General features: G+C 35.3%; 1 protein-coding gene across 4 annotated transcripts in view; it reads left to right on the forward strand.

The window, feature by feature from the left end:
• The first annotated feature begins 597 nt into the window (after positions 1-597).
• Positions 598-12951, forward strand: part of pard3ba (par-3 family cell polarity regulator beta a) — a 177472-nt gene continuing 165118 nt past the window's right edge. For all 4 annotated transcript variants that reach the window (XM_067405388.1, XM_067405390.1, XM_067405389.1 and 1 more), the window contains exons 1-2: positions 598-995; positions 10661-10762. In XM_067405388.1, the coding sequence (XP_067261489.1) occupies positions 879-995; positions 10661-10762 (219 nt within the window). In that variant the 5' untranslated portion in view covers positions 598-878. The remainder of the gene's footprint in view (positions 996-10660; positions 10763-12951) is intronic.

The following is a 12951-nucleotide window of genomic DNA, read 5'->3' on the forward strand; positions in this document are numbered from 1 at the left end:
CCCGGCGGTTGGGTTAAATGTTTGCCCAACCTGCTGGGCAGTTTAATTTAACTCAATATTGTTTAAAAATTACTATATGGCTGGCTTAAAATGAACCCAAATGTTGGAAATTAACACTTTATTATGTTTATGAATAATAATTAAACAATAAACATTTATTAAATTGCTTAATAATAAATGTATGTCTTTTGATTATTATTGTTGCCTCTAATTATGTCTGATTTTTAATCTATCGTCTATCTATCTATCTATCTATCTATCTATCTATCTATCTATCTATCTATCTATCTATCTATCTATCTATCTATCTATCTATCTATCTATCTATCTATCTATCCAAAAGCTCTATAATGTAACATATTTTATATCTAATTTTGATATAAATCAAAACTCTACTCTCTCATTCTTTTCTCTTAGAATAGCCTATGTGTGATTCTCTATCTTTAGCACTTATTCATTCTGTGCCAAGTCACCTATCAGTGAAAATACATCTTCTTTTCCGCAGTAATGATTCTGAGTTCATAGATTCACAAAGCAGGCCGTCAATCACGATAGTCGAGAGGTATTCACTATCTGCCGCTTCCGGTTTCACTCTGGACTCCTGCGCGCGCGAACTCGGGAAAAAAAAACACACATCAGGACTTTTTCTCTGTCATCCAGGACTCTGTAATCTTCTTCAAAGTGTGGTTTGGAATGTGGTTACTGGATGATTATTCCGTTTATGGACTTAATATTGGCTTACTGAAGACTTTACAAGAAGAAAGATCACCTGTAACAGTTGACCAATGACACCTGTTGACTCCTCGGCGATGATTTTAAGAGAAACTGTGCTATAAACAAACTACGAGGATATTTGAACGTTTGGTGAACAAGTAAAGATGAAAGTGACGGTAAATTTCGGGGAAACGAGGATTGTCGTCCCGTGTAAAGACAGTTGGATGGTACGAGATTTGATCGATCAAGCCACTCAAAGATACAAGAAGATTGTTGAACAGGTAATGTATTGTTTTTAAGTTTGAAATCGATAGCACAACCCGATAAATATTAATTTATGAGTTCGAGTATTCACTATGGATTGTTTAAAAATCCTTACTTGGAGATATTTAATCGAAAATATATTAAAAACTTCACCTGTTTACCGGGTGGTGAATACTACTATGACGAGGGCATGCTGCTCATGAATATTCAGACTTATTTGACGCTGCTTGAGAACTTTCATTCGAGGAACGCTCATGAATATTAATCCATTCGTGCTGACGTTGCGCGCCTCATTAATATTAAAAGAATGCCTTCAACATAGTAGGATTGGTAATCGGGTGTGCCCTTAAGCACAGATCACGTGATCTTGAACTGTCAACACTGGCGTTCTTCAGATTTCTGGTTATTGTTTTGAATATTCATTATCTTTAGACATTCTTGCAATCTGATACTGTGGTAACAGATTGTCCTGCGCCTCAAATATGTAAATATGATCTTTAAGACTGCACAGTATATGTCTGGGAAATAAGTTCGATTAGATCGTTAGTTTCTGATACCAGTGACTTTCACTTCACTTTTGTTTGGATTTATTACATTTTTAAACACACACACACACACACACACACACACACACACACACACACACACACACACACACACACACACACATACATTATATACAAGTTATAAAAGTTTGGAAACATTACTATTTTTAATGTTTTTACTCATTAAGGCTTCGTTTATTTCATAATTAATCCAGAAAAAAAATAATATTGTAAAATATTATTACAATTTTAAATTATGGTTTTCTATTTTAATATACTTTTTAAATATAATTTATTTATGTGATGCAAAGCTTAATTTTCAGCATCATTACTCCAGTCTTCAGTGTAACATGATCATTCAGCAATCATTCCTTATTATATATGTGTGAAAAATAAAATAAATAAATATAAATATAAATATATATATATATATTCTTATCATTAATTTTATACATAAATAAATAAGACCCAACTGTATTCCACTATAGAGGAGATCTTTGATATCAATACATGGTTATATTAGTCCTCACTGAGCACCATCCCTCTTTAACAGTGCAATGCTTGGTCACCGTTAACTATGCTAGTCCTTTTGTCCAGCTTCTCTAAATGCCAATTGGAATAAAGCAGGACTTATGTGATGAATACAGCCATGTCATTAATCGGTCCCTATCTCCAAATGCAGGTGGCAGGCTGTGTTTGATTAGTTTGGCCTGGGCTCTCGGGCTGAGATGGCTGGCTTTATGGGAGGTTTTAGTATGCCTGACTGATGGACGTTATCGGCTGAGATTGGCTCAGTTGGATGGGATGGGCCGGTGCCAGGCGTGCTGGGGTAGACGTGGGCGCTTTATCTGTTCTGTCAACCCACCTCTTGGGTCTTGTGCGTCACAAGTATTGAGCCCTTCATCTATGATAGCAGTGCATCCATGATGCATTTCTCCTTGCTCAGACCTTGTGCATATTCACATACAACAAATGGGCGGTTTAGATTCTTTGATATGGGTGGATGTTTAATTTACATTTACCTTGAGATATGAGCTGTTAATAGTTTATATTATTGCTGATTTACAATGATGTCAACAAAGAAAAGGCATTATGCATTATTAATGAAGCGCAGGGTCCTGTTTTGCAAATGTGACTGTATGATTATTCAAATAAGCTTTTAAGGTGACCTATTATGCCCCTTTTCACAAGATGTGAAATAAGTCTCTTATGCCCCCAGAGTGCATCTGTGAAGTTTCAGCTCAAAATACCCCACAGATCATTTTTATAGCATGTTAAAATTGGCACTTTTTTGGGTAAGCAAAAATGCGTAGTTTTTGTGTCCCTTTAAATGCAAATGAGCTGCTGTTCCCGCCCCCTTTCATGAAGAGGGCGGAGCTTCAAGAGCTCATGCTCCAGCATACCAACAACAACAAAACAGGACAATCTCACACACTGAAAATGTCAGAAACTGTCAGTACCGGTGTTCAATCGGACAATGATGCCAACAGAGCCAAAGAATATTTGTTGCATGAAGATAGAACAGGTCACTTTTGATTAATTCAGTCAAATTATAGAATTAATTTCTTTAAAAACCATACTAACCCCAAACTTTTAATGTACCAGAGCAAATATGTCTTTAGTGAAATATAAAACTATATGGTATTTTGAAAAAAAGAGCTTTAATTATTAGTATTATTGTTGTTATTATTTTATTTACTGCTTTTGGCAGACAACGGCGACATAAAAAAAAAAAAATCTGTGACAAAAAGTGGTCTTAATGAGGGTGAAAATTGTTGCAGAAGAGGAGAAAGTTTTTATTAAATTTTGAATAAAGTTATAAAGACAAACTTTTGTTTTTTTTAGGAAAACTGACGCACTGATGAATCGTTCATAAGACCAAGAACATATATGCTAAGAAAAAAGTAAAGTTTTGGTTTCATGTTGATGTTAGACAGAGTGCTTGAAAAAAGCTGGTCTCATAAAATTGATTTGACTCTCCAACACTATGACAGAAACAAGCTATTTTAAGGAGTGTGTTTAAGTATTCACTTACAAAGTGAGTATACTCTGAACAAAGCCTAAGTGTGTTTTGTCATGCTATGACTACAGGAAATCTACATCATTCTATATTCTGAGCTATGGCTATGCTTCTGAAAATATAGTTAGTAGTCCGTCTACTCCCCAAAAGCAGTCATATAAGAACACTGAATTAACAGTTCCCACTCAAGATCTTACTGACCAGTTTAGATTAATTGACATCAGAGGAAAACTGCTTTATTATCCTGCCATAGCTGGGCTCTGCCGGGCCACTGCTAACCTCTGAGGATGGCTGGAGAGCTGACTTGGCAGGTAGCACTGCTGAGATCACTACACACGGCACACTTCCAAGAGCACAAAGCCATCGGTGTCAGCAGACATCACTACAACAAATTGCCCTGGCTTTAAATGTCACAATGGGTATGCAATATCAAGTCCTATAGGACCGTTCCTATGCATATGCTGAAAAATGAACCTATTTACTTTCTTAAAGGGGTCGTGGAATTTTTTTTTTTTTATTATTATTACATTAATGTGTTCGTTGAGGTTCACATATAATGTTAATAATTGTTTAAATGAGGAGGATGTTTTAAGCTATGACAGTTGAAGCATGTTTAATGGTACAAAGACCTCTAATATGTTGATTATAATTTCACTTTTTTAACTTTAGTTAGTGTGTAATGTTGCTGTTTGAGCATAAACAACATCTGCAAAGTTGCGACGCTCAAAGTTCAATGCAATTTTACAGAATTTGCTTTTTAAGGACTACAACAAATGGCTGGTAGGGACTACAATGAGCTTCTTCCCGGGTTAGTGATATCACAACCCCAAAATTTACATAAACCCTGTTTTTTTCAGACTGTTCATAACTTTTCATAAGATTGCTCATACTAGTTCTTAAGACAGTCTTAACTTGATGGCTATGTTTAAGCAACTGACCTCAGATTATAAAGATAAAATGGGTTGCAATTAAGACAGTTATTGGCCATAATTGATTAATGACTTTAAGATCGAAGCAAATGCAAATTGCCATTGTTGTTGTGCATTCCGTGATTGCAAAATGTAAGTCTTTTGAGTTGTTTTATCAAAAATGTAAGTGTAATCACTTAGAAAAGTAATTGCACACCTCTCCTCAATAAGCCGCGTGATTTGACGTATTGTAAAACTGTTCAGGATTAATTACATGCTGACATTTCATACTTTGTGTTAGGGGTTTGTTCAGATTATTAACCCTCAGTATACACACCATTGTAATTATAATGGTCTTGCCTTTTCAAAAAAACAAAAACTCTAATTAAAGTTTGTAGCTGTGAGGAGTCATTTACAATTAGTGCATATTGAAATTACTTCTCTGTTCTCAAAGATGGAGAGGCTGATTACTGAATTTGTTTGACATTTGAGACCAAACAGCTTTTCAGAACTTCCTGCTGTTCAATGCACAGGTAATCAGATCTTGTATTTTTGGTTTTCTCATAGTGTTTTTAGGAGATTTGTGGGAGAAAGAACAAAAAGACACAAAATAGTAGATCTACATGATTCTGGATAAATCACGATTTAGTTTGTTTAAAATAGAGATCATGATTCTCCCATGATTCTGAATAGGCAATACAAAACAAAATAACATGTAATTTATTAGATGTTCTGACAAAATGCTGCTGTCTATTTAAAAAAAAAAGCAAAAAAAAACAACATTTAATAGATTTGAGTTTATTTATTTTTTAAATTGGTTTGAATGAATGATTCAATGACTCGCTCATAAAGACTTCACTTGTTTCATTGCTGGATGAATCTGCGTTTTTGAACGAATCTTTTGAATGAATGATTCAGTGACTCACTCATAAAGACTTCAATTGTTTCATTGCTAGATGAATCTGCGTTTTTGAACGAATCTCTTGAATGAATGATTCAATTACACACTCATAAAGACTTCACTTGTTTCATAACTGGATGAATCTGCGTTTTTGAACGAATCTCTTGAATGAATGACTACCGTAACTATGTAATCAATACAATCATTATTTGAAGCATCAAGTTACTTTCAAAATGTGATTCACTCTATTTTGATCACTAGCGTAGACATCGGTGTTTATATCCAAATTATAAGCTTTTATTCCAGTACTTCTGTGATCATTCAAATTATTGTAACACAGAAATAATGATACTGTGGTTGAAAAGACTCTCATACCTATACAATTGCTCTTGCTGGGTCAGTCCCAACGCCAATGCAGATTTGAAGGTTCACTGTGATCATACTTGTCAAAGGTTTAACTCTTTCCCCGCCAGCAATTTTGAAAAAAAAAGTTGCCAGCCTTTTTGATCATCTTCACCAAATTTTCATGGTCCCCAGAATTCATACGGATTCACAACGATGATCAAAACCCAGATAGAGTTGATCTAGTCCATAAAAACTCCCAAAGCTTCTCAGTCCTATAGCTTATCCTGGGTCGACATTTCATTCAGTAACAGTGGGCAGTTATGCCATTTAATGTTGACGGTCGCATTAATTTACTTATGCGTATGATTACATATGCCATCGCTTGTTTCTGCTGCTTCTTCGCTTGTGTTTTGATCAGGAGATTCAGTACTCTTTCAGAAGATGCGTAATAATTGCACCCTACCGTATAACAGTAAAACAAAACAAAAAAACATGGAAAGCCGGAAAATCAGTGGCATGGAAATAGTTACTAAACAGCTGATAGAATAAGATTGTGTGGGTGTTTGAATCAAGATTGTGATCTTTTTAACGATTAATCATGCAGATCCACAAAATAATCAGTTTTCTGTAGCTTCTCACATACTCCCATATTTTTTAGTTTCTTGTTATTGGAATAATGTAATGTTATTAATAATGAATCTGTATTAATATTTCCAGCTTTAAATGTCTAAACGGTTTCTTTGTTCCAGTGTTATGGGAGCTTGTGTGTGTAAAAAGCACCAGGTGCGTTGTGTTCATCCAAAGCAAATGTTGCTCAGATGGTTTCATGAAGCTGAAAACAGTCCCAGCGGACATATCTGCCTAAACAGCGTGAACACTTTTCCACACCAGCAGGGTGGATGCAAACTGCTGCTTCCTGTTGAGACTGAAGCAGAGAAAGCGCTTTCACAAAAAAAATATCAGTGTGTGTTAATCTGGGTTGAATTGAGAGTCACTGTTTCATTCTGGATTGGAGGAACTGCCTTTTTTCGGTGGTCAGATGGTATCAGCTTCCGTTTTAACATGTTTTTTGAAGGATTGAAGCTGCGTCTTTGATAGCGGCTCCCTAAGGCCTGCAAATTATATACAATATATATCCCGGAAATCAAGTGCGTGAGAGAGAAGCTTTGTATCCACCTGGTATTACAATGCCTAATATTTGTGATCTGATCACAAGTGGTCAGCCAAGACACATTACTGTTTACACCTGGTATCATGTGTTTCAAATGCGTCTCCTGTGACTACCAGCATTCTTATTTTGTCACACCGAACATCTTTTTTGGAGCATGAATTCTATTGCAAGAACGACCCCATGTTATGTGGCTTATATAATATAATATAATATAATATAATATAATATAATATAATATAATATAATATAATATAATATAATATAATATAATATAATATAATAGGGTGTGGTGGCCTTTTGAGTTTTTACAGGATGGGATGTCTGGAAACTTATACTTCTATTGAAACAAGAACATCTGACCATCTATACAAATGTGTCACATGATCAATGAAACAAGTTTACTTACTACTTATGTCACTTCCATAATCATTTGGAACACAGTGTATTTCTAGGTGACTAATATCATAGGATTTTAGTACACTGTAAACCCGAATAAGTTGGCAAAACTCCGCAATATAAAGGATTTAACATACTTGCTTTAACATGCTTATCAAACTAAGCCACATGCACCATTTGTCACCATGATGGTAACTCTCCAAAACCTTGCATTAACGGAAACTCTTTTAAATGATTTTTAGCATTTACTCTTCCTTTTGAGTGCCATGGGCAAAGCATGCTGGGAAATAGAAATCCCAGGCCAGTTTCAGTTAATCTTCAGTTTGTCTAAATTAAAAAATAATAAGTTCTTAAAACTCAAAACAGCTCCATTTGCTTAAAATATATCAGTTCTGTGAACTTGAAAGAAAAAAAGTGCCAAGTACTCAAAAATGTTGATTTGACTGAACTAATTTAATTTAAGTTTGACTTAAACCAATTAATTATTTTGAACGTTAGAGTTTACAGTGTACAACAAACATTCAGATTTTTGTTTTTAAAGAAAGTGTTTGTTTGTTTTGTTTCTTGTATCTTTTTTTAGATAACCAGTATCAATCTCAGACAGGTTTAAGTAGTTTTCCAGGTCGTCTTCGGTAAATGTAAAACCTAAAGAGGTTGTTCCACATTATTAAGCAAGTCACTCATCTAATATGGGAAGGAAGAAAGATCTTTCTAAAGATGAAAAGCATGAACTAATATTTTGCAAAACTGAATAGAGATTGTCGAACTGTCAAATGATGTATGAGTAATTTAAAGCACAAAAGAACTCAGTCAGGCACTTATTAAGTGAAGTTTCTGTCAAACAAATGAAATATATTAAAAGGGCAGCTATAAAAAAGCCACCGTTGAGCAGCAAACAGGTATTTGAAGCTGCTGGATTTTCTGGATTCTGGCAGTTGTGTGTAAAGTTGCATTTCAGCCACCGCTAACCAAAACTTACAAAGAGAAACGAGATACTAAAAAGATACGAGAAATAAAACAAACAAACAAACAAACAAACAAACAAACAAACAAACCCTTTCTTTAAAAACTAAAATCTAAATGTTTATTGTACTAAAATCATACTGATATATAATTTGAACACAGTGTAGCACAGAAACGTGTATTCTTAAATATTAGTTTTAATGTCAACTTTTTTTTTAGAAAAAAATTCCAAATCCATGCATTTTGTGTTTATACCCACATATTTTCAGTATATATGCAATGTTTTTATTTTATTTTATTTTATTTTATTTTATTTTATTTTATTTTATTTTATTTTATTTTATTTTATTTTATTTTATTTTATTTTATTTTTTATTTTATTTTATTTTATTTATGTGTCAGAAAATAAATATTTATATTTTTTCATTAAACAATAAGTTTTTATGATTCAAATAAATATTTTACACAATTTATTAGATATTTTATTAGGTTTTTCATTTGCATTAATGTAAGTCCATGGAAGCTATGAATGTGTACCCTTTTGGTGCAAAATATACTAGTCTGATCACAGATCATTCACAGTTTTGACCAAACTTCATCAAGGTTTCTGTTCTATATTACACATTTTGAAGTTCACAGTGATAAAACATTTAACATTGTCTGCTGTATAACATTTAGCATGATGGCATGACTTGATGATTTTAGGATTTATTGTCATGTCTGTCAACAGATTCATTGAGGTTTCAGCTGAAAAAAAGGCGTTGACCTGGATCTGTTATGTCATCATGCGTTACTAGCCAAACACGTTCTTTTAGATCATTTGTAGTGTTTTTTTTCCCAACCCAAGTAGGAAAGTTGTTCGGTGAGTTTGTTTGGTAATGAGCTGATGGTATTCAAACTATGACAAACTAACCCATCTGACTTATCTTATCTGGTTACATGTGTACACATGATTGTATGCATTCCCACCGTAAATTTTCAAGATCTCATTCGACCTCGTCAAGGTCAATGAAGGAAAATCATTGCAGCCATTTGATATGTTTTGTGAAATATTATTATAATTTAAAATAACTTCCCCCTCCCTCTTTTTATTTATCATAATATGATGGCAAAAGTAATTTTCGCCATCCATTACTCCAGTCTTCAGTGTCACATGATCCTTCAGAAATCATTCTAGGCCATGTTGGGCTGCTTTAGAAAAGAGGAAGAGTTGTTGTAGTAGAGTCATTTTACGCCGGACTGCTTCACAAACAAGTGGATGAGTTACATAAATTTATCCACTAACCATTTAGAAACGTCCAGTTTCATTCTAAAAGTTGTAACTTCTTCCTGAGTCTCTCCATCAGTGTCGACTCCGGTTTGAACAATGTAAGGCTGAACACCGTTACTGACAATCCTCATTTTGGCTGCGTGAGATTCTCCAGCTTTGTTGTTGTTGAGCAACTGGAAAGGGGGCCGGGAGCAGCAGCTCATTTGCATTTAAAAGGACACACACAAATACGGTGTGATTTTGCTCACACCCAAATAGGGGCAAATTTGACAAGCTATAATAAATGATCTGTGGGGTATTTTGAGCTGAAGCTTCAAAGACACATTCTGGGGATACCAGAGACTTATATTACATCTTGTAAAAGGGGCATAATAGGTCCCCTTTAAAGCAAAAGGCACTCAAGGTCATGCTGAATAAAAGAAAAATGCCTTTTAGTTGTCAGTATATTCATAACATCACACAGCCACTCATAATTTATCTGATTCTATGTGCTTTGTGGATTGCATATATCAGTCCGTGCTGTAACTGGTTTTAATGTGCTGTAGAATTAAACCTTTGAGCAACAGGAAACTCACACCTTTTATTGTCATCACTTCCTTAGTTTCCATACATTCATCCACATGAAAACATCAGATGGACATTAAAGCAGCTACTGTTTCCTAATCATGACTAAAGGGATTTGTGACTGAACAAATGTTGGTTGTTTCAGCTAGCCAATAACTAATTTGCATGTGTTATCTTTTTCGTAATGAAGATGATCTCAAATAAAGTGAGATATTAAACATTAAGCAGTAGGAGACTGTGTGTTGCAGTGAGTTTTACTATGGTAAAGTGGCGGCAACAACATAATGATAAAAGACACAGATGCTGAATAAATAAATTGATTACGAAATATAATCAATAACAATTATTCTGTGGCTCATCCAATCAGATTTCAGAGTCAAAACTAGCCTAGTCATTTAATAATTATAATAAATATAATATATGACATCTCTATCTGCTAATATTTTTTGTGTATCCTTTGATTTACAGAAGTATGATTTGTAATAATTGTAAGAACAAAACTGCATGTTGTCCGTCCAAAACTTCCAAATTCCTCTGATTAGTCTCTTGTATTGTTGTTGAACGGGGGACTTCACTGATGGACCTATTGTTTTCAACAGGATGGGGAATTCCTGATACGAACGCACCATGTGGAGTACGAGGACGGGGGGATCTTGGACCCAGATGACATGCTAATAGACCTGGTGGAGGACAAAGATAAGGTAAGACTACCGTGGTATCTATACACAAACACTAGAGCTGGACTGAGAGTTTTTTCTCTTTGTTGCTTTGAACAGTATATCTAGCATGTTTGTCACGAAAATGTGCGGTAAACCCGTTCAAATGTAGTTAAGTTTGTCTGGAAGTGGCAAACCACATAGCTTGTCTGTAGCAGTGGCCTGTGGTGGACCTCTGAATTGAGCTCCCTTTATGAGTTTAGGTGCTTCGGTTCACTGTAAATTTTACTGTACACTGTAAACTGTCAATTTCCATTTTCATTTGATGTTTTGAAAGCTTTACTATTTTTAGCAGTTGTAATAATAATCGTCCTTTTTTCGGACCGTTAGTCAGTAAACAGTGGAGCTGTTATGATTGTCACAGACAAAGGATGTTTAGTCTGTAATTAGCTCATCTATTTTGACACATTCATGCAGATTTTTGGACCCGCTATGAGCATTATTGGTCTGCGTTATTGCATTGACAGGGTAATCAGCCAGTCACAGCAACACTGGTTATGTTTACACCTGGCATTAAAATGCGTTTGGTCGATCGGATCACAAGTAGACGAGGGAGACGCATACCTGTTTACACCTGGTGTTTTAATCCGTCTCTTTTGTCCACTTTCAACCACTTCTGTCCTGATTTCTTTCAGGGGCAGATAAATGAATGTTTTTTTTTTTTCAGATATTTTGATCAAATGGACAAAATAATCTTATGCAATTTACATATGAATGCGACCGGAGACGACGGAAAACATACAGAGAGTGTCAGCTTTAAGGCCCCCGTATACTTCAAACTAAATCAAAGCGTCATTTCGAACAAGTTCTTTTTGTGTTCTTTTTCGAAGTTCGAAACGGCTTGCCAAAGCGAACTTTCAGGAAAAGTTCGCTCCAACTGCAAAACACCTTCAAACTTCCATTGGTCAGTGACGATAACGTAACAGGAGGTGTGCGCCGAGGCTCCGCCTTCACTCACGTGGACCGCGTCTTTGACTCATTTCGTCTGTAGAGTTTGTCGATGTAAGATCTCCGCGGGTGAAAACATGAACACACTTTATAGTACAAAATGAAGTTGTGCTTGTAAAAAAATGAGGCACTAACACTGTTTTTCATGTTTGATACTGTAAAGCTGCTTGACTTTAAGCAATCTATTGAATAAAGTGCTATATGAAGACGTGCTAACATACCCATGTTGTTATGATCAGACGCTTTTCTTATGCTTTCTATAATAAATGCTTGCCGTTTTCTCATTTTTGTTGTGTTTATTTTGTTACTGAGAAGAAAGTGTACGGCATATATTTACATAGTCATCTAATCGTTGCTCTCAGCAGTGTGGGCGGCGTCAGATGTTCGATTACAGTATATCGCTGGTCTCGTATTTCGAGCTTCGTTTTACCACTAAACGAAGAACGAAAAAGAACTTTGTTTGAAGTATACTGGGGCCTTTAGTTTCTGCTCTGACAGCCGCAAGACCCGCCGAATGCTGTGAGTGTGTGTGTTAGAAATCAGGAATGGTGAGAGAACATTGTGCTTGGTACATTTTTCATCTTCAAACCAAACTTGGGTCTTCCCATAATGTTTCCGCAATAGGTCAGTAGGCGGAGAGTAGTTGGTCCTTTGTGGCTGTTCGAACACATTTGACCTCATGAGCGTCTACAATACAAAAGCAATCTGGATGACATGCTGAATGTGTTTTCGACTACCTCTGGAAGTGGTCGAAAGTGGACAAGCTCAAGTTTTAGACTCCGTTTACACCTGTATTTAGTGTTGACCACTTGTGATCCGACCAAAACGCATCTTAATACCAGGTGTAAACAGGGCCATGGAGGCAGTACTTTCTTTCACATGACTTGTTAAGGAGAAAAATAAGATGTTTCCTCCTCCTGAGAGTGTAATCGACTTTATAGATCTCAAAGCCTGCAATTAAAAAACAAAAAAAAACAAAAACTGTAATATGTTTAAAGTCTGCCAAGTTTTTGTTGAGCTGTCTGGACATTTATAAACTTATAGTAGCAGTGGGAACTAGCAAAGCAAGTTTAGCTGAGACTTGTTTAGCCTGCCTTCCTTGCCTTGAGCCGATTGGTTAACACACCAATGACATCATCACTGTTTAAGTTTAGAACAAGTTTGGCAGCATTTGCATTTTTTTATCTTACTTTTTTTGGTTTTCTTTTTGTATAACAAGCTCTGAA

The sequence above is a fragment of the Chanodichthys erythropterus genome, chromosome 12 (assembly GCF_024489055.1).
Source record: "Chanodichthys erythropterus isolate Z2021 chromosome 12, ASM2448905v1, whole genome shotgun sequence".
Classification (NCBI taxonomy): Eukaryota; Metazoa; Chordata; class Actinopteri; order Cypriniformes; family Xenocyprididae; genus Chanodichthys; species Chanodichthys erythropterus.